Below are 25821 nucleotides of genomic sequence, written 5' to 3'. Positions count from 1 at the left end.
AGGTGACAGCTGCTGGAGTCATAGGTAAAGTCCGCTGTGTAGAGGGAAAAAAGGAAAGGTGACAGCACTGTCCCTTGAGGCACCCCGGTGCTGCAGATGGTCACCTCAGACCTGCAGTCCTGCAGCCTCACATACTGCGGCCTGTTGGTGAGGTAGTCCATCGTCCATGCTGCCAGCTGTGTCCCAACTCCTGCGTCCTCCATCTTCTTCCTTAGCAGCGCCGGCTGGATGGTGTTGAAAGCACTTGAGAAGTCAAAAAACATGACTCTCACAGTGCTACCGGCGGCTTCCAGATGAGTCAGTGCCCGGTGCTGCAGGTAGATGACGGCGTCATCCACCCCCATCTTTGGCCTGTAGGCGAACTGCAGCGGATCCAACGCAGAGCTCACCGTCGTGCGTAGCTCGCGGAGTACCAGCCTCTCCAAGGTCTTCATCAGATGGGAGGTCAGGGCGACTGGTCTGAAGTGGCTTGGTTCCTTCGCGTGCACCGCCTTGGGAACCGGAACCACACAGGAGGTCTTCCACTGGACCGGGACCTTCTCCAGTTTGAGGCTCAGGTTGAAGATGTGTGTGACCAACTCACAAAGTTGATCAGCACAGTCCCTGAGCAGTCTGGGGCTGAGTCCATCTGGTCCAGCAGCTTTCCTGATCTTCAGTCGCCTTAATTCTCTCCTCACCTGTTCAGATGTAACAGAGAGAGGTGGCTGTGGGGGGTTGGGCAGCTGAAGTAGGGCGTGTTGGGGGGGAGAAAGGTGGCTTGGAGGTGAGAACAGTTGGGGGGAGGGGGCTGAAGCAGGGGAAAAACAGCTTTGTGAAGAGTGGGGGGCAGAGATGGAGGGGGGAGGGGGGCCCTGATCAAACCGGTTGAAATACTGGCTAAATTCAGTGGCCCATCTTTGGTCTCCCCCTGCTGTGGCTCTGGCTCCACTCTGGCCATGACCTGAGATGTTCTTCAGGCCTTTCCACACATCCCTTGTGTTGCCCTGCGCCAGTTGCTCCTCCAGTTTCCTCTTGTATTCCTCCTTGGCCATCCTGATCGCCTTCTTGAGCTCTCGCTGGACCTCTTTAAGCTCCTCTCTGCTCCCTGAAGCAAACACCCTCTTCTTCTTGTTCAGCAGAACTTGAAGTTGAGGGGTCACCCATGGCTTGGTGTTGGCAAAGCACCGCACCTTGCGGGTCGGCGTGACGTTGCCCTCACAGAACTTTATGTAATCCGTGGAATGGTCATTGAAGGTGTCGATGTCATCACCATGAGAGAACACGCTCCAGTCTGTAGACTCAAAGCAGTCTCTCAGCCTCTCCTTGGCTGCATATCTGCAGTTCATCCAGAGTGATCATGGGCCTCTTGGCTGCATCTCTGATCAGTCTTCTCCTTGTTTGAGATGAAAGTTTGGAGGGACGGCCGGGTCTTGGTAGATTTGCAGTGGTCTGATACTCCTTCCATTTCAATATAATTGCTTGCACAGTGCTCCTTGAGATGTTTAAAGCTTGGGAAATCTTTTTGTATCCAAATCCGGCTTTAAACTTCTCCACAACAGTATCTCGGACCTGCCTGGTGTGTTCCTTTGTCTTCATGGTTCTCTCTGCGCTTTAAACAGAACCCTGAGACTATCAAAGAGCAGGTGCATTTATACGGAGACTTGATTACACACAGGTGCATTCTATTTATCATCATCAGTCATTTAGGACAACATTGGATCATTCAAAGATCCTCACTGAACTTCTGGAGTGAGTTTGCTGCACTGAAAGTAAAGGGGCCGAATAATATTGCACGCCCCACTTTTCAGTTTTTTATTTGTTAAAAAAGTTTAAAATATCCAATAAATTTCGTTCCACTTCACGATTGTGTCCCACTTGTTGTTGATTCATGACAAAAAATTAAAATTTTATATCTTTATGTTTGAAGCCTGAAATGTGGCGAAATGTTGAAAGGTTCAAGGGGGCCGAATACTTTCGCAAGGCACTGTACATGGTCTGTGTTGCAGGACCAGTTTACTGTCCAGCCATACACTGAGGTACTTATAGTTGTCAACTATCTCTACCTAGTCGCCTCTGGACATGGCTTTGTCCTGGACCTCCCAAAGTCCAAGACCAGCTCCTTGGTCTTTGAGGTGTTCAGCTGCAAGTGGTTCCTCTCACTCCAGTCCACAAAGTCAAAGCCACAAATGGCAGTGTCATCAGCATATTCTGGACGAGACTCAGCTCGGAGTTGTAGCAGAAGTCTGAAGTGCGAGAGGACTTGGTCTTGTGTCCAGTGATGGTTTTAACACCATCCCAGACCTCTCTTATTTGTTCCCTGTACAGTTTTTCCTCCAAACTCCTCCTGTAGGTGTCCTTTGCCTCCCTTAAGCATCATTTCACCTCTTGCTGTGCTGACCTGATGCCGTCCCTGTCCCTGCTCCTGAAAGCCACCTTCTTCCTGTTAAGGACATCCTTGACTTATTTTTTTACCCACGCTGTATTATTTAGGTAACACTGGACAGTGTTAGCAGGGGCAACAACGTCTAAGCAGAATTTTAAATAATCCCTTAGACCATGTGCCTGACCCTAGATGACAACATGATCATTTTATACCTCATGTTTTATCGGCTATTTTATTCGCCTTTTCAAGCAATTCATAAAAATGTGAATTATAAGCTTGTTTTTAAAATATAAGAAACAAAATGATCCACGTCTGATCGCTTTAAGTCTTCTCAGTCACAGAGACAACATCACGTCAGCCCGTTATATCAAACTGAAGCAGCAGGTTATGTTTTATCAAACTGAATCTGCATTTTCAAATGAAGGTGCATGTAAAGCTGGTTTTACCACAAAAGTCATACTTTTATTAATACACCATCACATGAAGAATATTTGTTAATAGCATCTTATAAATGTAATAATAACATGCGCCATGTTGTGAAGGTGAGCCACAAGTGAGCTTTGTGACCCTGGTCTGGAAAAGCGCTATATAAATAAAAATGACTTGCTTACTTACAAATTCTAATGAAGATCAGAGACGATCTTCATCATCATCATCATCATCACTACTACTCAAGCTTAAAGTTACTGATTAATACTTTTATTATTGTTAAACTTCAGACAATCCACTGATTGCCTCTGTAAGTAGAGTATTCGTGTTCATAATCCCATATGTAAAATATAAACATTTACACCGGAGCTCGTCTGAACTTTACTAGTGTAATCCATGTCAGTAAAGTTTTAAATTAACAAACATAAACAGTTAATACAGTTAATATTCATGTTTTGCAGTGACTTTACTTTAACACCATATCATGAAAATAAATTTGTGTCATGGGACAATCCGCAATGGTCCAAATGAATAAGGTCTATGACCTGGACCAGACGGCTGTCCCCATGGTTACAATGTGTATTAACAGAGGGGTTATCAGGCTAAAATATGAAGTAATTGACCTAAAATAGTAATGGTGAATGTAGGCTTACCTACGCTGAATTTTAGGTATGAAATGATGCATGATCCGATTTTCTCCTATTAGAATTGGAGATGGTCCTGGCAGAATTCCAGGTACTAGTAGAATCTTGAATTCTCGTAGTAAAGATTGGAATCCCAATATTCAGATCCTGATTCCAATTTCCAATCTCTACTAGTAGAGATTGGAATTCCAATCTCTAGTAGAGTTCTGATTACAGTCTCTACTGTGACACATATATTGTTTCTAAACATTCAGTGGGAAATAGTTTTTGGAAAAAGAATATCAACATTTTCTGCCTAAATCTCATACTAAAGGTTTGGAACAATGCAAGTCCTTCACCTATTTTACAATATCATATGTTCATATCTTATGAGCTGTTTCATGTTGTTTTCTGTGTCGATGGATGGCAGCGGGAGACACTGCTCTGCTAAAATTTCCGCATTAATCTCCGGGGATCAATGACGCTGCGTGACAACAGACGCTTAACCAATCCCAGTAGAGTAGGTGTTGTTGTGGCAAACAATATTTCATCTCCAGAAAAATGAAGCGTATTAAGGGGGCAAGGCTTAAGTGCATTCTTTAATGTAAAAATGTCATTTAAAAGAGAGCGTTGTACAAACAGACACATGCTAATGATTAAAATAGAGGTACAATTAACTTGGATGGGGTGAATATCTGACTCCGAGATATTTAATTTTTGTCACATGCTTATTTCTCTGTCCTTTCACAATGGAAGTCAATAAAATGGCACTGGCAACTTCACCCGACAAGGGCACACATGACCAACCCTATTTATCCTTCAGAGTAGGAGCCTGAAATTGTATTTTTTCTTTAAGTTTGAAGATCATTTAAGGGAACTACACCACCTTCGAAGTGGTGACAACAGAAAAAATAAAACTCATCCATCACTCTCGTCTTAAATTAAGGTCCATTGTTGTGTCGTATTCTGTGTTATTTTTGTGGCTAAAACAGTGCGTGTCAGAGAGTTTAGTGAGTGACAGTTGTTTTTCAGTTATGTTAATAAACGGTGACAACGAAGAGACAAGTATATTAATACTATACCTGTCCTTCTACAACCTAATAGAAGCCATGTCATAGTAGAATAACATCCTAGCATGTTGAGCTAGAGGGGCTATTGATACATTCGAATTAAAGTTCTTGTTTGATTCAAGTCAGATAAAGTTTAAGAAGAACCAAGAGCAGAGCCTCTGTGGGTTGTATTAAAATGCGACCAGTGTTACTATCTAATTACTTTTTGTCAAAACCATTATGTGTTAATCATTCCTGCGACTAAAACACGCTTGTTACTAGTTACTTCATGCTTCACCATTGAATTCAATTATCTCATTTGGCAGCACAACAGAATCAGACGAAAAGTACCAGCATTAAGACTAGCTTCCTCTGAATTTTTTATTTTTTTTACCAGATGCTATATATATTCATTTAAGATGATTTAAAAGTAACTTATAACTTGTACCAAAACTGTATGTGACACAGGTAAAGTCTTTCAGAAACCTTGCTTGTGAACTGATACAATGGTGAAGGAAAATCTAAACAGATCATGGAGGAGAAAATAAAAATAAAATCAAACTGTGAGAAAAGCTGAAAAAGAAAGAAAAATAAACATAATATTATCAAAAGTGTCTGTATAATGCCTTATTATATTTAAAGCAAAAGTAAAGTCGAGGTACTTCACCAGCAACTTTCTGTCATAGTGTGAACCACAACAAAACAACAGTTGACCTCTGAGACACATTGTTGTGCGTCTGTCTCTCTACGCTCACATATTGTTTGTAGTGTCTGTGTAATGTGGTGTGGTTAAGGCGGGACTTACTGTCTGCAGCAGCCATGCTGCAATTGGGCAAAGAGCCCAGATCAACAACTATGCCGTCCAGACAGACGTTGAGCTCGCCACCCGTTACAACTGAACCTTTGTTCTCCGTCTGCAGAGCTAGACTCAGCTGCACGTTCTCCACTAGAGGGAGCAAGAGGGGAGGAAAGAGATTTAATTTAAGTAACAACTCAACAAAAAACAATTCATAATCATTCATTCATTATTAATTAAATAGTGAATTGATTTATTAAAACCCGTAACATGATATGACGGTGAAAATCGACATCTTATGTCTCAACATACAAGTATTAAGAGAGCAATAAATATTCCTCTGTTTTTGTTATTCCTCTTATGACATTTGGGTTTAAGATCAAAAGATTGGTATCAGACAAGAATTCAGAATGTCGGCTTTAATTTCCTGGTGTTTATATTAGGATGTGTTATACAACTCAGAATAGATTTCCATTTGTATTACACTACAGCATGTTTAGGTGAGTAAAAGTAAAGGAAGTAAATAACATTCAATTTTTGGTGCTATAAACTTTATTTAGCACAACTGCCTCAAGATTGAGACACATTGACATCACCTGTTCTTTATTTGTGACTATATTCCAGGCTTATACAGCAGCTTCTTTCACTTTTTCATGGAATTTCTTCCATCAGTTACATATTAAGGAAGGAAAAATCATGCTCTGTTGGGTTAAGGTTAGGTGACTAACTTGACCCAGCTAAAACCTTCCACTTTGTATGAAGTACCGGCATTTTGCCTCAGGTCATTGTCCTGATACATAATAAAATTCCTTTCAAATTAGTGAATGCATTTCTCTGTAAAATTTTTTTGTACGCTTTGGTATTCATTATGCTGCTACCATCAGTTACATCATCAATAAATATTGTCAAACAAACAGTTAAAATAAATACAGATTTAAAAACTCTTAAAGGCCAAGACAACATAGAGACAAACACAGGAGTCCCAGAAAATTAGGAAAAAGCCTGCACAGATAAAAAGGTCTTAAGATGTTTCTTGAAGGAGTCAGTAGATTCCATTAAACACAAAGAGAGAGGAAGATCGTTCCAAAGCTTAGGAGCAACAGCCTAGTAGGATTTCTCTCCTCTGGTCCAGAAGTGTGTGCGGAAACATCAGCAGATCCTGATGCACAGACCTCAGAGCCCGAGCTATGGTGTATGGATCACACTGGATCAGATCAGTGATGTAAGGTGGAGACTGACCCTGAATATATCTGTAAGTAAGAACCTAACTAAATTAAACTCACCAATATATGTAAATACCTGGAAATACTCATCTTTTCATCTCAAACCCAGATGTCTTCAGTGAACAACAATAGTTGAGTTGTTGTTGTTTTCTTCATAAAATATAAAATAAAAACTAAAACTAAATGCAATGTAATAATTAAGGCTAGATCCAACAAATCTGTGATATGCTAATTTCATGTCATTCTATTTACATTTCTCACATCAGGGCAGACATGCAGGAACAACACAAGACCTTATTAAGCACTTTAGGAAGTTTGGTAAATGATGTAAATGTTAACTAATGTTATTTACACCAAATATAATGTACAGTGATGTTGAGTGTGTGTCTGCAGCATCTACAAGGAGGACAGGGTTCTGACCCTGGTGAGGGGCATAGAGAAAGTCAGTGAGGAAAGTGGTGAAACTGGAATGCCTGGCCAACCAGGATGGTTTCAGGATGGTGGGTTTGTTAACTAGTCTAACCTTTTCCATCATGTGTGCGCAGTGTGTCGAGCAGGTCGATGGTGGCGCTGCCCAGTAACTCCTTTCTCAGGGTGTGGCAGCTCCACAGCTTTAGATCCAGGCGACTTTGTGGCGTCACGTTGCTGTTAAACAGAGAACACAGTCAGCAAACACACTCTGACCTCAAATTAACCTTTTTTTTATTTCTGTACTTATTGACATAACAAGACAAACAGGTCCACAGTAAGGCTCTTACAGGGTGAGGTTCTCGTTCCACTGCAACTCCAGGTGTCCGCTGCGTTTGCCTGTTTTTTTGGTTTCACTGGTCAACCCGTCTGCTATCACCTCTACGAACGAGCTGAGGCGAGGTTGACGGTTCGGCAGCTTTGGAGAATGAGGCTTCGCTGACACCACTGGAGACACAAAACACAAAAATGTCTTTTGTATGCTTTAATTGATTCACTGAAATGACTTTGAACTTAACCACAATACACACCTGCAACATCGCCAACAATAGAAGTAACAGGCTTTGGATTCAGAATCGCAGTGATTAAACGTGAATATGTCGCCCTCTAGCGATACAACAAAGTAGCTCTTATCATTTTATATACATATATACAGCTATGTTCAGAATAATAGCAGTCCAACATGACTAACCAGATAAATCACTGTTTTTGGTATAAAACATAATAATAAATGGAAAATAATTTACCAGCAGGTGTAGTAAAGTCAGAGGAACCAACAGACCTAACTGTAATGATATGAATACTCCTGGGTCTGTGTAATTGACTTATTAAGTAAAAGGGGCGTGTTCAAAAAAATAGCAGTGTGGAGTTCAATCAGTGAGATCATTCATTATGTGAAAGAAACAGGTTTCAATCAGGTGGCCCTTATTTAAGGATGAAGCCAGCACATGTTGTGCATGCAATTCTCTGTGAAAACTGATGAAAGATGGGTCGTACCAAACATTGTTCAGAAGAAATGTGTGCTTTGATTAAAAAGTTGATTGGAGAGGGGAAAACGTCTAAAAAAAAGTGCAGGAAATTATCGGCTGCTCAGCTAAAATGATCTCCAAAGCTTTAAAATGGAAAGACAAACCAGAGAGACGTGGAAGAAAACGTAAGCATACCATTCGAATGGACGGAAGGATAGTCAGAATGGCAAAGACTAAGCCAAGGGTCTGCTCCAGGGAGATCAGAGACGGTCTGAAGGTACCCGTGAGTGCTGTGACCATTAGAAGACGCTTACGTGAGGCTAATCTACCAGCAAGAAGACCCCGCAAAGTCCCATTGTTGCAAGAAAGACATGTGCTGAAGAGGATTGCATTTGCCAAACATCATGTCGACTGGCCTCTGGTGAAATGGAGAAACATTTTGTGGACTGATGAAAGTAAGATTGTTCTTTTTGGATCCAAGGGCCGCAGACAGTTTGTCAGACGACCCCCAAACACTGAATACAAGCCAGAAGAAGAACGTGACACATGGTGGTGCAAGCATCATGATATGTTTCTCTTACCATGGTGTCGGGCCTTTATATCGCATATCAGGGATCATGGATCAATTTGGATACATCACAATACTTGAGGAGGTCATGCTGTCTTATGCCGAATGGGAAATGCCCCTGAAATGGGTGTTTCAACAGGACAATAACCCCAAACATACCAGTAAGCGAGCCAAATCTTGGTTACAGACCAACAAAATTAAGGTTATGGAGTGGCCAGCCCAATCCCCAGACCTTAATTCAATTGAGCAGTTGTGGTGTGACATAACATTTGCTGTTTCTGAGGCAAAACCCAAAAATGCAGAGCAATTGTGGAAGGTTGTCCAATCTTCCTGGGCTGGCATACCTGTTCAGAGGTGCCAGAGGTGGGTTGACGCCATGCAGCACAGATGTGCAGCAGTTGTCAAAAACAGGGGTTATTCAACCAAATATTAGTCAACTCATTTTCAGGATTGCTAAATGTTAATATTTTTCAGTTTATTTAGTAAATATTTGAGTTTGTAATGAGAAATGCCGACACTGCTATTTTTTACAGAAATATCACCTTTTCCTTCATATTCTGTAAAGTAATTAAATATTGATACTTTTTTCTTTATGATTTGTTGTGAAATACCATGTGCAGCGTTCCTAATGAAAGAAAATAAAAAATATTATAAGGATTTTGAACTTTATTCACTTTTTTTAAAACACTGCTATTATTTTGAACATAGCTGTATATATATATATATATATATATATTTGATTGAGTGAAGACAAGTAGTTTATTTCAATATTTCAAAACATGTCTTTTCTGGAAAATCTTCATGATAATCTTCATCATACAATATTCCTCCTCATCATCACTACCACAATCATCTTCTTTATCATCATCATCATCATCATTACCACTATCATTTCCTATATCATCATCTTCATGATTATCATTATATTCCTGTCTGTCTGTATAATCTTCCTCATCATCATTGCCATCATCAAAGTCATGATCATCATCGTTATTATCATTACCATCTTCATAATTATCACTATTACCATAAACAACGCGAATGGCCAGCTTGGGTAGAATTGGAGTTACAGACGAACGACAATCACTGCCAGCAATTTTGGGCTCCGATATACAAACATCTTCTTATTAATCTATTTCAAATTCTTCTTTCAAGGTTAATAGTTTTTCTCTTTTCAGTCACATATCTTCAAACCATCTATTCATACCCTCCATGCAGGACTCTGCCTTTAAGGAGTGGCATTAGGAGGGATTGGTTTATTTTAAAGACATAGTTAAAGACAAACCTGTACTCTCTATGAACAGCTCAGTGAAAAATGTCATCTTCACAGGTCACACTTTTTTAGGTACCTACAAGCAAGGCACTCCATTTTATCCAAATGATCGGCTCAAACTGTGAAAGAAAGGAAAATATTATACAGAATTCTTTCTTTGAACCCAACTAAAAAAGGATTAACGGCAATCTTGCTCATGTGGAAGGACACTGCCCTGCCCACACACACTCACTGGCTCAGAGACATCATGTCATGCATTATTCAAGACCCTGTAAATATTTTGAATTGATATCATTTTCGATCAACGCTTTTGTGTAAATTACTAGGAAAATCCATCTAAATATAGCAATGATATAAGAGGGGTTAATTTGTTCTGACTTTTAGTTATTAATATTATTATCATTATTATTTTATCATTTTTTGTCTATGAAAAAGAGCACTGACGTGAAATTGCTGCTATAACTGGTGTGCCTGCATATTTACATTGGTTGTTGCCTTTATACTAAACAAATATTGCCTGGTATACCCGATTGCCTACTTGTGCTCAATAAAAACATTTTTTATTAAAAATAACTTCAATGACCAGTGATCTCAAGTTAAAGAAAACAGTGGTATAAAATACTTTTTTCAGTGCTCTGCAATATTTCAGAATCTCAAAAAATTGTTAATGATTTCTGCAAATACACAAATTCAATTCAATTCAATTTTATTTAAAGTGTCTTATCATAACAAAGTTATCTCAAGACACTATACAGTTGAAGTAAGACTATAGTTGATTAAGGAAAAACAGAACCCAGCAATTCAAGAAGCACAAACCTCCATACTACAACCTTTTCAACCTAATAATGCTTACATTTACATCATTTATAGCTTTGTAATCCATAACATTACTGTAACTCTTTTAGAAAGAAACCTGGGTGTTGTATTTGACAAAGACATGTCTCTAGATCAACACTGCAGAAAACTGACCAGAAACTGTTTCCTTCAACTGAGAAAAATCTCTAAATTTAGGAAAATGTTGTCACAACATGATCTGGAGCTTGTAATCCATGCGTTTGTGTCTTCTCGTCTGGACTATTGCAACAGTTTGTTTTCGTTTCATAACAAGAAGGAGCTGTCTCGCCTGCAGTTGATTCAGAACTCTGTAGCAAGAATTCTGACCAGCTCTAGTAGAAGAACTCACATTTCTCCGATCTTTAAGTCTCTTCACTGGCTGCCCGTTTCTTTCAGGATCAACTTTAAAATTCTGGTTCTTACTTTCAGAGCTATTCAAGGTCAGGCTCTTCCTTACATCAATGATCTGATCCAGCCTTACACCCCAGCTCGGGCTCTGAGGTCTGTGGATCAGAATCTACTGATGGTTCCTCGCACACGATTCAGGACCAGAGGAGAGAAATTGTTTTCAAATCCTTTATAACATATGCCGATCGTGAACCGTGGCAGGACTGTTGCAAAAGTGACAAAAATAGCAGGTTTTCTGTTTTTTGTGATGGTTGACTTATTCTGAACTACACATTTACAAATCGAGTTGCGCATTTGTGGATCACTGTACAGATACATGTATATATATTTGTTAATCCTTTCACTCATTTACAAATCTTTTGCAACAGCAATTTTTACTGTTATTTCATGTCATAACGTTTTCATGTAATTAAATGACAAGTTCTACGCTTTTTAAAATGTTTACTGTCATTTCATGTCATAACGTTTTCACGTAGTTAAATGACAAGTTCTACGCTTTTTAAAATGTTTACTGTCATTTCATGTCATAACGTTTTCACTTAGTTTCAGCAATGCTTCTGTTAACCTGTCTTTCTAGATATATAACCTCAGCCAAATGTAGGCTAACAACATTGTTTTTGTTTATTAATTAGTAAGTAAGCGAGTTATTATTATTTGTAAAGCAATTGAGGTTCAAGCAATATATATACAGTTTATACTGTATATATATATATATATATTTATACACACAGCAAATATGAAAATGAAAAGATGAAAATATGTATGTATATATGAATAGCACACTCCACAACAAATTGGTGCGCTCAGTCTTTATGCTGATGGTGAGATATGGTTGAAACTATTTTAAGTTCGGGTTCTACTTAACACGTTTATCATTTAACTTGTTTCCAATTTATATTTTATATTGTTTTCTTTTAGTACGCCTTGCGGCACCGTACAACTTCAAAGCAGTATGTGCACTTGAAAATATTAACCTCATACATATACATAAACATACATATTTGTTTTCCAGTCTGACCTTCCAACAATAATTGGTGGACCCTGGTTCTGAGGGAGAACTTTGGGGACTTCCATGAAAGACAAGTCCTACAACATTGAATTACTGTGTGAAGAACCCACGTCTAACCAATTAATTGCAGGACAGAAAACCATGATGACAGAGAGATTCGTTTTTTATTTCATAATTTGGGTTATGTGGTTTGTTTGTTCCTTTTTGTTGTGTGGATGTTTTATTTAGATAAAGTTTTATGAACAGTGCCACTGTGTCTTTCAATAATGCCATTAATATATATGTGTTGTTAACATCTAAATGAATCTTAACAGCAATGCAAAAATGAATACATCAGATGATAAATACTGTTGAAAGTGTCTTATATTTAAGCCTTATATTGGTTTTATTCAGATACGAAGAACGAAACTGCCAATATATTGTGTACAGTGTTCCAGAGTCTGATAAACTGAAAAACAAACAAAAACGGAACGTTTCACACCTGTATACATGCCTGCCATGCGCGGTATAGTTTTCACAACAGGTTCTTTTTTATTTAAGTCACATTACGTAGCAGGTATCAGTAAGGTAAGGTAAGGTAAAACTTTATTAGATCATCCATTATCTGCCAGAAGTATCTTTAAAGCGCTGTTTAATAACTAGTTGTGTTGTTTTTAATTATAAATAAACTAAATGCGTGTTGAAAGTTCAACTAACTCCCCGTTTAATTACATTTAATCACGCTTTGACGTTCGATATGAAAATCATGTTTATCATTTGAATGTGTTAAAGATTAGTTTAAAAAACATGCTCGTCTGAAACAACTTCCTGTCTGTATTAACGTTCCGTCTGAAATTACAGGCTGCAGATGGACCCTCCTCACTTTTAGAGGCTCTTTTTCATTGTGAAAACCAAATAGTGAGTCCAGAAGCTTTTAGATCAGAGATATTTAAAAAATGTTACCATAAACACTTGGAGCAAAACAATTGCAGAGAAATATATAAAGATTCTGTTTTGTGGCCTAAAAAAAGTTCAATAGTAAAGAAAATTTGTACAGGCTTAAACCCATCGTAATGAGCACAAACCAAGTCAGGACCATAACCACTCTTGACACCACTGCCCGGGTTTCCTTGAACTCCATAAACTTGCAGTTGATTTTATGGGAATCAAAGGATTACCCCAATCGGTAGAATACTACCAACCACCGTCCCCAAGATGAACAAATCGCTAAAAACAACTTAGCCTACAGTGAAGCACAATGATATCACAGCCAAAAGGAACTATGAAAGCACATATAATAAGATAAGTGGTATTTAGCAAAACTACTTCATGCTTTACATGTGATTACAGAGTGTACCTCAAAATCGATGTCGAGAATGGACGGATACAAAGATAGATAGAACTTTATTGATCCCTCAGGAGGTCTCCTTTGGGAAACTGTTTAAACAATTTGGAGAGGAACTGGTGTCATTTGACTGACAAGTGCAACATCACAGACATTGGTCGTGAGAGCACATAGTTGGGACATCAGAGTAAACCAACGATACTTGCAGCTTTAAGCTTGTTAACAAGGAGGTTAGACTTAAAGCAAACTAACCCTGGTAACTCCCTCCTCCCTAGATGACAGTGTGACATCCACACCTAGTTTCAAGATGAGGACATGTTGTGAAACCTGTAATATTAACTCGATAGTAGAAAGGATGCCAGACGGGGCAGAATAACCCCTCTTCCTATTCATATTTGTGTTGTTGTTTGCTCTTAAGTTGAACATTTCAGAAGACTGAAAGAATATCTTGGTTGTGTACTGTTATATAGCTTTAAAGGGGGAGATGTATATTATTGTACTCATTATAATCGAGCCACCATGTTAAAGGAGGGTGCTTCTTCTTCACTGATCTTGTTGACTTCCTGATTTAAAAGAAGTAAGTAAGTAAGTAAGTAATATTTATTTATATAGCGCTTTTCGAGACCAGGGTCACAAAGCGCTTAGACAATCAAAACAATACTCAAAAAAGTACATACTTTAAAGATCAAGATAATACTGAGAACAACACATGAGTTCGAGAAATTCAAGGAAAAGCCTGAACAAATAGAAACGTCTTAAGGTGTTTCTTAAAGGAGTCAGTAGACTCCATCAAGCGCAAAGAGAGAGGAAGATCGTTCCAAAGCTTAGGAGCAACAGCCTGAAAAGATTTCTGTCCTCTGGTCCTGAGCCGTGTGCGTCGAACCATAAGTAGATTCTGATCCACAGACCTCAGAGCCCGAGCTGGGGTGTAATGCTGGATCAGATCAGTGATGTAAGGAGGAGCCTGACCATGAATAGCTCTGAAAGTAAGAACCAGAATTGTAAAGTTGATCCTGAAAGAAACTGGAAGCCAGTGAAGAGTTTTAAGGATCGGAGAAATGTGAGTTCTTCTACTTGAGCGGAGTTCTGAATCAACTGCAGAAGAGACAGCTCCTTCTTGTTAAGACATGAAAACAAACTGTTACAATAGTCCAGACGAGAAGAAACAAACGCATGGATTACAAGCTCCAGATCATGTTCCGACAACATTTTCCTAAGTTTAGAGATTTTTCCCAGTTGAAGGAAACAGTTTCTGGTCAGTTTTCTGCAGTGTCGAACAAGAGACATGTCTTTATCAAATACAACACCCAGGTTTCTCAGGCTCAGTTTGACAGACTGACCTAAGTCACCCAAGTACTGACTCAACCCTGGAATCTTATCATCAGGAGCAATCACCAGAGTTTCAGTTTTGTCCACATTTAGCTGTAAAGTGTTTTCACTCAGCCATTGTTTGATTTCTAGCAAACAATTGACTAAGCTGTTCAGCCTTTGGGGCTCAGTTGGATCAAAAGAGCAGTAGAGCTGGATGTCATCAGCAAAAATGTGATAAGAAACATCTGGAAATCTCTGAATGATTTTACCGAGGGGAATCAAGTACAGCAAAAACAATAAAGGACCCAGAACAGAACCTTGAGGGACTCCACACAACAGATCTGCCGATTCAGACCTCATTTGATTTGACACTAAAACTGCGCCCAGAAAGGTTAGATGAGAACCATTCTAACACAGACCCAGACAGTCCCACTTCATCCCTTAGTCTTCTCAGCAGGATCTGGTGATCAACTGTGTCAAAGGCTGAGGATAGATCCAAGAGAACCAGAACAGTGAATTTACCCGAGTCAGCCGACATCATGATGTCACTGGACACTTTCAATAAAGCTGTCTCCGTAGAGTGATGTTTACGGAAGCCAGACTGAAACTTCTCATGGATGTCGCTCTGATCCAGGAACAAAGACAGCTGCTCAGACACCACCTTCTCCAAGATCTTGGACAAGAAAGGGAGCTTAGAAATAGGCCTAAAATTACTGAGGTCAGTTGGGTCTAAGCCTGGTTTTTTGAGCAGAGGCTCCACAATGGCATGTTTAAATGCATTGGGAAAAAACCCTGTGGAAAGGGAGAGGTTCACCATATTGGTAACCCAGGGGCCAATTACATCAAATACTTTGATAAAAAGCCTACAAGGAAGGACGTCATCTGAGCAAGAGGATGGTTTCATCTTGTTCACTAGTGCTGAAATATCACCCAAAGATACAGCAGTGAAGGAGGACCAAGAGGAGGAGATGGGCTCAGAGACAGTAGGGGTTCCAAACAAAGGGGGAGAGATTTTCTCTTTGATCAATTTAATTTTGTCAATGAAAAATCTCAACAATGCATTGCTGTCAGCTTCACAGAAGACAGGCGTGATTTGAGGAGCAGGAGACACAAGAGAATTAATTGTGTCAAACAAAACTTTGGGGTTTTTCCTATTTGCTGCTACCAGTTTTCTGATGTAATCAGATCTAGCAGTTTCTTCAGACTCAGGAGATCTTCATTTGTCCAAGGGCACCGTTTTTTCTGAATTTTCAAGTTCGATTTAACAGGTGCCACTTGATCCAGTATTTCAACACAATGACCAGTGAAACAGTGAATCAAACTGTCCACGTCTGTGCAGTCATCAAAGGAAAGAGCATCAAAGGAGTATCGGCTGAGATGACACGCCTCTGAGACCTAACTTTCAAAGGCTTAGGTTCAGGGATGAAGTCCAGGTTAAACAAGACAAGAGAATGATCACTCAGATGGACATCATGTACAGATACATTAGAAATGGCCAGGCCAAGAGTAAAAACTAAGTCTAAAATGTGGCCTTTTTGATGAGTGGGTTCAGAAACATGTTGCTCAGTAAGTAAGAAGACACATAGCAGAATATATAGAGTATTTCTAACTTAAACTCTAAGAAAATGTGCATCATCATAACCCCCATTTTCATTATCATCATCATCAGCACCATCCTCATGATTATTTATATTATATTATCGTTTTCAGAATTGAATCTGTGTTTATAAGATCACATGTCCATATTGTAGGTTCCTTTATACACCCCTGGCAGAGCCACTAAGGGCTAACGATTCTGAAAATATGGCCTAAGGATCTGGAGGAGTAAGTAATTTTTATTTGTATAGCGCTTTTCCAGACCAGGGTCTGTGCTCTCCTACATCAACTTCTGTGTCGCCAATTACACAGTGGAACAACATCTTCAGGTTTATCCCAAACAGAATCCCTGGATATTTTAAAATAAGACTTTGATTTATTAAACCCTCTCCTTCTGTTAGGTTTCCAGTACACAGCAAACGACAGAAGGTATAGCAAGTTTCATAAAAGCAAGAACAAAGAGCAAATATAAAGAACAAAGAGCAAAGAGATAACAAAGTGCAAATATAAAGAGCACAGATCAAAGGAAATAAAACAAAGATCTTAGGTACAAAGATTAACATCATTCCTTCACTCTGCTCCTGCCCCAGAGGTTGGGGACCTGCTGTGGCAACGAACTGTTACTTTCAGAACTGCTGAGGAGTACAGAGGCAAGCTGTAAAGATGCATTAAAGAGGCTTGGTGGACACATTATTGCCAGTCTTCAAAAGACTACAACCTTGCAGATAGTCAAGAAGACCCAAAAGGGTTTTGAGCTGCTCTAGAAGGAGATTCAGGGGACTGAAGTCACAGACTCATATTCAGAGAAAGTGAACCATGGGCATTGAAAATGTCAACTATGCTCTGCACCTTACAACTCTCTGTTTCTGTTGCAAAAAATGACAAAAAAAAAGTTCTTCTCTTATCTTCATCATCAACATTGTTGTCATAATAATCATTATTGTCTTAATCATTATCTTCACCATCTACCCATCTTCCGTTTTTTTCATAACTCTGCAGCGTGTATTCTGACTAAGACTTAAAGGCATAGTCACACCTCGCTTTATATATGAACATTACCTCGTGGGCGACTTGTTTACAAACAATTTCAAAACTGAGCCGAGTGAGCAGACACGCCGTGGGCATGATTACATCATTGCGTCATCACGGTGTGGGATTCATGACACCGACACATCCTGGCAGACGGCTATGGAGTGATATTACTGCCACCGGTTTGAACAAGTATGTCTTTGTTGTAGACTGAAAATCACTCTGCTGCGCGCTCAACCAGTCATACACGTGCGTTCAACATGTCATACACGTTCACTCTAGCTGTCATACACGCGCTCAACATCACTGCTGCTCACTCAACATTGTCTGCTCACAACACCAGTCTCACGCTGCTGTTTGAAGCCTTTTAAACATCATTTGAACATCGTTACCATGGGAGTGAACAGAGTTGTAAGAACGCATAATAAAGTTTGACTTCATCGGATTCCCTTTAGCGCAGCTTTATCTAGCGGATGCATATCGCAACCCCAGTCAAACGTTTGACTGTATCTTTTATTCTATGCCCCTTATAATCCGGTGCGCCCTATTTATGAAAACAGTTCTAAAATAGGCCTTTTATTGAAGGTGCGCCTAATAGTGCGGAAAAAACGGTATATGGAACTTGAGGTCTTGCATGGCCTATTTTTAATAATCAGTTTACCTTAAATAAATGTATTGTTTTAACTCTAAGTTTCACTCTTCCTTGGAGCAAACAAATGCGCAGAACTCAAGAGAGAAGTAGAGGACTGAGTTCTTCAATATTACGTACTGCTTCAATCTGTGATAGTTTCATCCACCACTCACATTCAAGTCTAATGTATACTCTCACCTTTCAAGATGAGCTGAGTCTTCTCAGCCAGCTGGACACCACCAGGTCTGGTCACGCTGGCGGCTGCCATAACATCACAGCTCTGAGGAGTCAAAGTTTAATTCAATGATTATAGCTGCAACACAATTTGATACAGGGGGTGCTTTCTCCTTCTTCACTTCATTCGACCGTCACATGTTAAGTCCACAATCGTAAATTGACTCAGATTTGGGCACAAATGACACATCACTGTTTAGAGAAGTGACCAAAGTGGTGTATACTTGTGTTATTAATTACAGTTCAGTTGTAATGTAGCTATCCTTCATTTTGGAAAACTATAAAATCAATTCAAAATTAATGATTTATTAGCAGGCGTCATCCTTCATAGAGGAGTTTATCTTTACTACCCCGTGACAGACAAGACGGCCTTATTTGAGAAATCAATGTTAACTTTCAAACTACCAACAAGCACAAATTGATCATCTAATCAAACATCTTGAGACCTTTTATTTGAGTGATTTCATCTACTGTCTGTGTTTACTTGAATAAATTGTGTGTTTTTAACATAACATGCACGTTATCAATGTGTTCGTATTTCGCAGCATACCATCATAGTAAATTGGTTTCAGGTATGATTCAGCATTATTATCAAGTTTGTTTACATGGATACTATTTGACCAGAATGAAGGAGTATTACCTTAGAAAAGTCAGTGTTGCTGAGATGTTAACAATGTCACCAGAACTACACCTTTTTTAAAATCCAATAACATTCTAGTGACGACTCATCCATCAGTTATGGCACCAAGGTGACTTCTAGAAAAATACAGAATCCCACATCACGGTGAACACAGTCACCATTGATGTTGCATCGCAAGCAAACAGCTGCTGTCCGGTACGAGGCTGAGACAATAAAAACAGCAGCTTGAGGACCTTACTGGGCGAGGAGGCAGCAGAGGAGAATCCGCTTTACCGCGACTTCTTGATCCCCATTTTCAGGTCTTTTATTCAGATGAACGATCTGCGCTACACAGATATCATTGTGTGTTTTAATACCATCGGTCGCTTGAAAGACACAAACACGGAAGACGAACAAGGATTTTCAACGCATCATTGTCAAGCCCGCAGAAATAATGACGACTTCCGGTCATATTGTCAACATAATTAACGTTGAGATTCACACACTTATATATAAATATAAGAACGATGTAGATGTGACACATTCTTTGATTTTAACTTAACGCGTGTTTAAATTGTTTTTACATAATTGTTATTGGTTTTTTGTCACTCTTGTTTTGAAGGACAAAGTAATATGCCAACCCCCGTTAGCTGGCTCTGCAAAAGCTAACAGTTAGCAATCGAGCTTCGCAGAGAAGATTTCTGAAAGGAAAACTCCATAAAACGTTTTCTTTACCACGAGCGATGACTCAAATTGAACCAATGTATGACAAGTTAATAATAATATACCATACATGTAATGACAGGGTCGAAAACAGAATCAAATCTTTGTATTTCTATACCTTTGTCGGCTGTGCTTCGCTGCTTCTGCTCAAGAACTTTCATTTCCGCCTCAGTGAAAACACCACGTGACACGTGAGCTTTAATTTTTCATTGGTCAGAAATTAAGTTTGATCAGCGTTCTTAATCGCGTAATCTATGGGGGTAAAAACAACAACAAATGACTGATTTTAAAACCTCAAGATATTTATGTTAAATTGCCAGGATTCTTTCATCACTGGACTGTACGTGTAGACACAGCTTCATCAGTCAATGAACGAAGCTGAAATGTTTTTTTTAGGGACCGAGAATCAGGCACGACATATTTGCACCCGACAGCATCATCTATAAAGGTACTTGAAGTACGGCCTGCTCTTCACTGTAACATAACATCCTTTTTCATCCACCATCTGCATTTTGTGATCAGGTTTTATTTTTCATCTAATTAAATTAAAAAACTGAAACCTCAACAAGACAAAGAAAGATCAAAAAGAGTTACAAAAAGATTTATTTAAAAAAAAAAATGTGAACAGAAAACATGTTTAACACCATGATTAGATGAACTTAGAAGTGATCATGATGTGAGACTCTGTACTGTGTCTTCAGTTGATGGTGAGGACGTCACTTTGAATCTCATGGCTCAGTTGTGTCTGCAGGTCACTCAACTTCTTCTTGAGTACAGCCAGCGCTGTCATGACGATAGTCTCAGGTCGTAAGGAACCGCAGGATTCCACGTTGTAATAGAACCTATAAAACGTAGACGATTCATATTCAAGTCTTTCTTCAGTCAGATCTGAATTTAAGCACTTTGATTACCTCTCTGGCTTTCCATTGGGGTCATATGGGGCTTGAACCTCCTCCTCCTCTATCTCAGAGTACTCACTCTTCGGCCTACAAATCAGAAAGCAGTAGTAACTCAAGAGTTTGTCCAAAACCTTTTGATTACTAAAGGGCAACTAATGTGAAAACCTAACTTTCCTGACTAACTCAAATGTTTCAAGTCTTTCACTCCAATATGCAGTAAGTCATCATGTTGTGTTTTGAAGTTTTACTTTATTTTAAGTTCTTCCCCATCTGAAATCTTGCCGAACAAGAGGTTATGAGAGCGGAGTCCATTATGATGTAATAATGGTCTTCAATCTTAAAACCAGCTATAATCACACTCGCTTTGTTTTGAAGACATATCCTCAGATTTACCTACAGATGTGTACTCATGTTTACCCACAAGCTAATGTTAATAATATAACCTTTTGTATTAGAACTAACATTGAAATATATTGTTGTATTTACCTTCATGGCATTTGCTTTTATTATTCATAAACAAAGGTTGAACTATATTACTTTTAACATCCTCCATTCAAATGGGTGATCAGTGTGTGAATTGAAAGGGTGTGAACTCTGTGACCCGAATGTTTTTCTATTCTAACATTCTCAACAACTTGAGCCAAGGAGGGACCATCTGTGTGGGTTCTGCTATTCAGTGTGAGTCGTAAAAGAGATAAGATAAAAAATTTTTTATGAAGATTTGACATTTACTGAACTCTGTAACCCTGAAAGTTTTTATGTTCCTACATTTCAATAGTTTGGGGGTCTCATGATTAATTGCCTATACGCGAGTCGTGAACATTTTAAAATATATATGGTAGAACTCCAATAGAAAGGCATGTGCTATGAAGCACATCTTTGTAAAGATTATCACTGCTCAGAAATAATTTGTCTATCTGGTAACAATCACAGGTTTAAAGTGACAAATGGAGAAGATATGGCCGTGGTTGAGAGGACGGATTAATCTGATAATTTATAGTTGTATCGGTAAAGGTTTCGCAAGTAGAGAAAGCAGACAAGAAAACATGCAAAGATGAGAATAACAGCTTTGTTTTAGTTAAGCGGATGGAGTCAGAGCAAGGCAACACCCTCCTATCCAGCTATGGGGTAATGGTCATAAATCACCTGAAGGAGGAGGGCTTCTGAGGTATATGAAAGGAAGACGAGTTTGGGGGTTATTTTAAAGAAACTGGTCAGTGCACCAGGATTTGATGGAGAGTGGACCGAGAACTCTGACATTCTTGAATAAGTTCTACATTTTTTAATCATTTGAACATTTCTGAATAATCTGCATTTTGTGTTTTCAGTGGGTGATGCTTAAGCACATTTTCTAATGAAAACATTTCAAATAAAATAGGGTTTTGTGCAAAAAGCCGCATACTGATGAGTAGAGTACTGATGAATAGAGGTACAAGATTAATTTTAAGACCGTGTTGAATTGAGACTCAAGACTCAGTTCAACACACTAATGCTGTGTTTGTGACTGTGGAGCTTCCAATACATTTCTCCTTTATTGATTTCAGTCCTTTATGTTCAATGTTCAATAAAAAAAAAGTCTGAGAACGCATTATAATGCCTTCGTATTTATGGGGTCGAAGGTGGGCCGCAAAAGTTTTTGAGACTTAAAAGTGGGCCCTAAGTTGGAAAGGGTTGGGGACCACTGCTCTACTTAGTTGCCCTTTAATCCCCTGCACTCAATAAGAATGTATACAGTCTAACTTGCCATTCTTCCGGTCGTGGGAAAACTGTGTGCCTTAAGGCGTTGTCTGGGTCATATTCAAATGAGACTCCTGCTGTGGGATTCCACTTGGCATGCTCTTTTCCAAAACCTTTCTTGGCGTACGCTCTGAGCCGCAGTTCTTGGCCTTTACGAAGCTTCACCAGCAGAATGTCTAGTAAAAAGACAAAGATTGAAACATTGAAAAGGGGGTATCACAGCAAGAAACCTCTTGCTCACCATCTTGCACTGCATATTCGTTGGAGTTGTCTCGACTCCTGGAGGTCACCTGTAAGCAGAAAAGGCATTTTAATGGTCTAATGATTTAATGTTTTAACAGGAAATGCTTTAACTAAAAAGTTAGAGTGACAGATCTTAAGTTTGAGTTCGAGGGCATCAACAAGAGGAAACTCTGCGTACCGGGATGACTCTGGGATTGTTGGACAACAGGTCACGTGATGTGACATTTCGCGTTTGGTCCTCAGCGCACCGGACATCAAGTGTCAGCTCCACAGAACACTCGGGGCAGAAATCATCACAAGTGCAGTCCTGCAGGGGAGAGTTTTATGCTGATATCAGCTAAAGAAGCAAAAGGTTTTTGAAAATGTTACCCTGGAGTACTGTAGTTTTTCTACGATGTCATCACTGGTGAGAGGGATGAGACCTGACAACAAAAATGATTTAATTTTATGTTAAAAAAAAAAGTATTTGAATGTCTTCACAAATAAAAACACATACCAACTCTGTGAGCGACAAACTCATCGTGCAGGACAGAGGAGTTGGCGTCGATTTGAATCCAGTCGATTGCTTGAAAGGAGAAAAAGAAAATCTTTAGTCTGCAGTTACCCAACATGATTTGGGGTGGAAAACTATTCATCAATGGCCTATGTTCCGAAAGGAATACAAAGGCCTAGGTCAAAGTAAGTCATGTATCCAACATGAGCTTGTTTTAGCCCAACACTGTATTCTCATGAATGACCTCTCACACAAGACTTCAGAACAACGGACGAAGGAACACTAAACAGTATACCTATAGTTGGAACTTCTGACATGAAGACTCGACGGATGGAGTTTGCGACTCTGAAAGACAAAGACGGACAATAGGATCAAACCAGAATCTGAAGACTCAGATAATCAACCACATAAATGACAGATATAAGACATATTTAAGACCATGAAAAATGTTTAAACCTTTTCGGGTATAAATTATGTTGAAATCATGGATCATAACTGCTCAGAAAAAATGTTTGTGTGTGCTGTCCTCCTCTACCAGTTCTGACCAATAGTGAAGCAGAGCTGCTGTTGACCAATGAGGTGTGTGTTTTGGTCATGTGATGTAGGAGACGAGAGAGTGGTGTCAATAAAGTTTTGAGACAAGTTGGCTCCAAGCAACGACTCAAGTCTTTTTGTGAATGATTGTTAAATATAAGACAAGTACAAGTATATTACTCATATACAAGCATTTATAATACTTATACAGGGTTTAAAATGAACAACCGGGCTAAACCAGACCAGGTCCCACCCTGCCAACAGCTGTGGTAAATTCAAGAGGAGGATGTAATATATACATATACGAGAACACAAATATGTTAACAAATCAAATAGCACATAACATTCATAAAATATGGAACTGGAGATGTCGGTTTTCTTCAAGTTCAAAGTTAGTTAAGAAAGCTTTTTATCCTTGTTACGATTTAAACTAAACGTCTGTCATGGTTTTCTTTTATTAATGATCAGCAGGAGGTGGGGTTGCATATTGATTTCGGTCCACTTTACCTTTTCGGTCCTACATGATGACATTATATGCTATCATTCCAACGTCTATCACTTCCTGGTCTATCAACAAGGAATGGGTCAGGGCTAAATGTGACGAAGCCCCTCATTTGTTGAACCGGGTTTGACTAACTCTTTGACACTTTTAACTGTACAATGTAATATAAACATTCAAGTGACTAACAGGGATTACCAAATATATAGTGTTTCTAATTATAAAACGAAAACTTTTTAAATGTCTTGATTACTCATAATTTCAATAATTGGCATGGGATACGGTTCAGCCAGTCAGCAGCGTCATTACGTGTAGCCCGGACCAATGCTGGGGTGAAAGTCACATGCGTCTTAGTTAATGTACATTTTTTGTACGTGTTACAGAAAGTTTTCTTGAAACACTTGTTTGATATTTTGTACACTCAAAAAAACAAACAACAATGTTAGGGTTTGCCACGTTTGATGTCAACAAGTAAGAAACAAAATTCCCCTCAGCGCCTGTTTAAACACTGAGCAGCTAAAATTGTAGTGTTTATGGCCAAAATGTTCCAAATAGACAAGATATTTCAAGACGTATAGCCAATCAAAATATCAGAATTTTTATTGGCAGTGTCGGAATCAAAAACGTCAAGACGTAATTAACACGTTCACGTTTTTGTGGGCGGCAGCAAGTTAGGTTGATTTATTTAAATTCAATTGAAAACTAACCTTGCTGCCATACTTCAAAACTGAAGTTAAAAGAACAACATGGAGTATTTTACAAAGGCTTTGCCCCATGAGCGAAAATTTGAAATTAATTGATTAGGAGTGGACCTCATCAGGATGATCTGGATTTTAAAGTGTTAGTTCACCCAAAATTCAAACTTTACTCATTTTTTACCCAACCTCATCTTGACTAAGGGTCAAGATTATTTTCAGGGTAATCCGTTCCTTTTTAGAGTTATGGGCAAAAATGTAGATCCCCTTTGATTCTAGGACTGTTTTGCTTTCAGTGTGGACAGCTCTTGGAACGCTTGCGATATTTACTTCCTTTTAAAGCGCTTGTTTTAATTTTTTTAACAACTCTTTAAAGAGTAAAATATAGACCAATTTCATCGTCAAGGCTTTTTAGAATCTTTTTTTTTTTTTTTTTTAGAATCCCTTAGTACATGACGGACATTCCAGAAATGCATGGATTTTTCTTAGCGTATTTTGGGAAAAAGATGAATATAGGCTCCACTCATGAATTAAAAATCAACATATATTTTCCCTATGACTTTAAAAAGGAATGGATTAGTCTGAAAATAACCCCAACCCTTAGTCGCCATTAGGGTGAGTAGAAAATCAGTGAAGTTTGAATTTTGGGTAAACTAACATTTAACATTGGACTTTGAAGGACGGATATTGGCATGTGTTCCCAGATGAAAGATGGTCGTACATCCTTTGTATTTAAATGAAATCGATTGTGTTTTTGAAATAACTTGCAACAGACTACCATTGGGACATTCTTTGAACATCTCGCCAACATCTACGTTTTATTTGAACCTTCAACATAATTTCCGTCGCTTTCAAATAACATATACGCGACTCTAGCCAGCCTTTGCCATCATAAAGTGTGTCTATCAGTTATACACGTTATAATAACAGTCTTTGTGCAGCACACCGGTTTAGCTGGAGCTCTAACACGCAGCAAGTACTCACGCCAGGTCGGTGTTCTCGATGACAAACTTTACATTCTCGTCAGTTAACTCAGTAATCTTTACTGTGGGCTGGTTAGCATACGGCATGTTTGCAGTAATGTGAAGCTAAATGCCAGGAGGCAACAGTTAGCACCAGTGCCTCAAAGAACTGCGGTTCTGTTTACCGCCCGCCGATTGGATTACACGGTCATGTGATCAGTAGTCGGCGATGACCCCCTGACAACATCCGGGTCATTGTGATAACATCCGGGTCACACGATA

General features: G+C 39.1%; 2 protein-coding genes across 3 annotated transcripts in view; both read right to left on the bottom strand.

Moving 5' to 3' along the window:
• wwp2 (WW domain containing E3 ubiquitin protein ligase 2) overlaps positions 1–19659 on the bottom strand; it is a 55043-nt gene extending 35384 nt beyond the window's left edge. For both annotated transcript variants that reach the window (XM_087796728.1, XM_087796729.1), the window contains exons 1-5: positions 19596–19659; positions 18100–18181; positions 7241–7397; positions 7006–7127; positions 5269–5409 (exon numbers count right to left, since the gene is read on the bottom strand). In XM_087796728.1, coding sequence (XP_087652854.1) covers positions 5269–5409; positions 7006–7127; positions 7241–7397; positions 18100–18169 — 490 coding nt within the window. In that variant the 5' untranslated portion in view covers positions 18170–18181; positions 19596–19659. The remainder of the gene's footprint in view (positions 1–5268; positions 5410–7005; positions 7128–7240; positions 7398–18099; positions 18182–19595) is intronic.
• Positions 19660–20062: 403 nt separating this feature from the next.
• On the bottom strand, positions 20063–25727 carry polr2c (RNA polymerase II subunit C). Its single transcript, XM_087797951.1, has 9 exons — positions 25562–25727; positions 23145–23194; positions 22853–22921; positions 22726–22778; positions 22535–22663; positions 22355–22403; positions 22121–22289; positions 20389–20463; positions 20063–20319 (listed from the first exon to the last, which is right to left on the bottom strand). The coding sequence occupies exons 1-9, from the start codon at positions 25645–25647 to the stop codon at positions 20175–20177; spliced, it is 825 nt and encodes a 274-aa protein (XP_087654077.1). The 5' UTR covers positions 25648–25727; the 3' UTR covers positions 20063–20174.
• Positions 25728–25821: the final 94 nt, after the last annotated feature.

The sequence above is a fragment of the Callionymus lyra genome, chromosome 8 (assembly GCF_982586985.1).
Source record: "Callionymus lyra chromosome 8, fCalLyr1.hap1.1, whole genome shotgun sequence".
Taxonomy (NCBI): Eukaryota; Metazoa; Chordata; class Actinopteri; order Syngnathiformes; family Callionymidae; genus Callionymus; species Callionymus lyra.
This window is presented reverse-complemented; position numbering and strand designations above follow the sequence as displayed.

Coding starts and splice junctions, on each gene's coding strand:
- polr2c (XM_087797951.1), bottom strand. CDS start 25,647: ATGCCGTATGCTAACCAGCCCACAGTAAAGATTACTGAGTTAACTGAC. Junction 22,290..22,354: donor CGAATATGCAGTGCAAGATG/GTGAGCAAGAGG, acceptor TCTTTTTACTAG/ACATTCTGCTGGTGAAGCTT. Junction 20,464..22,120: donor TTCCCACGACCGGAAGAATG/GCAAGTTAGACT, acceptor TCTGATTTGTAG/GCCGAAGAGTGAGTACTCTG.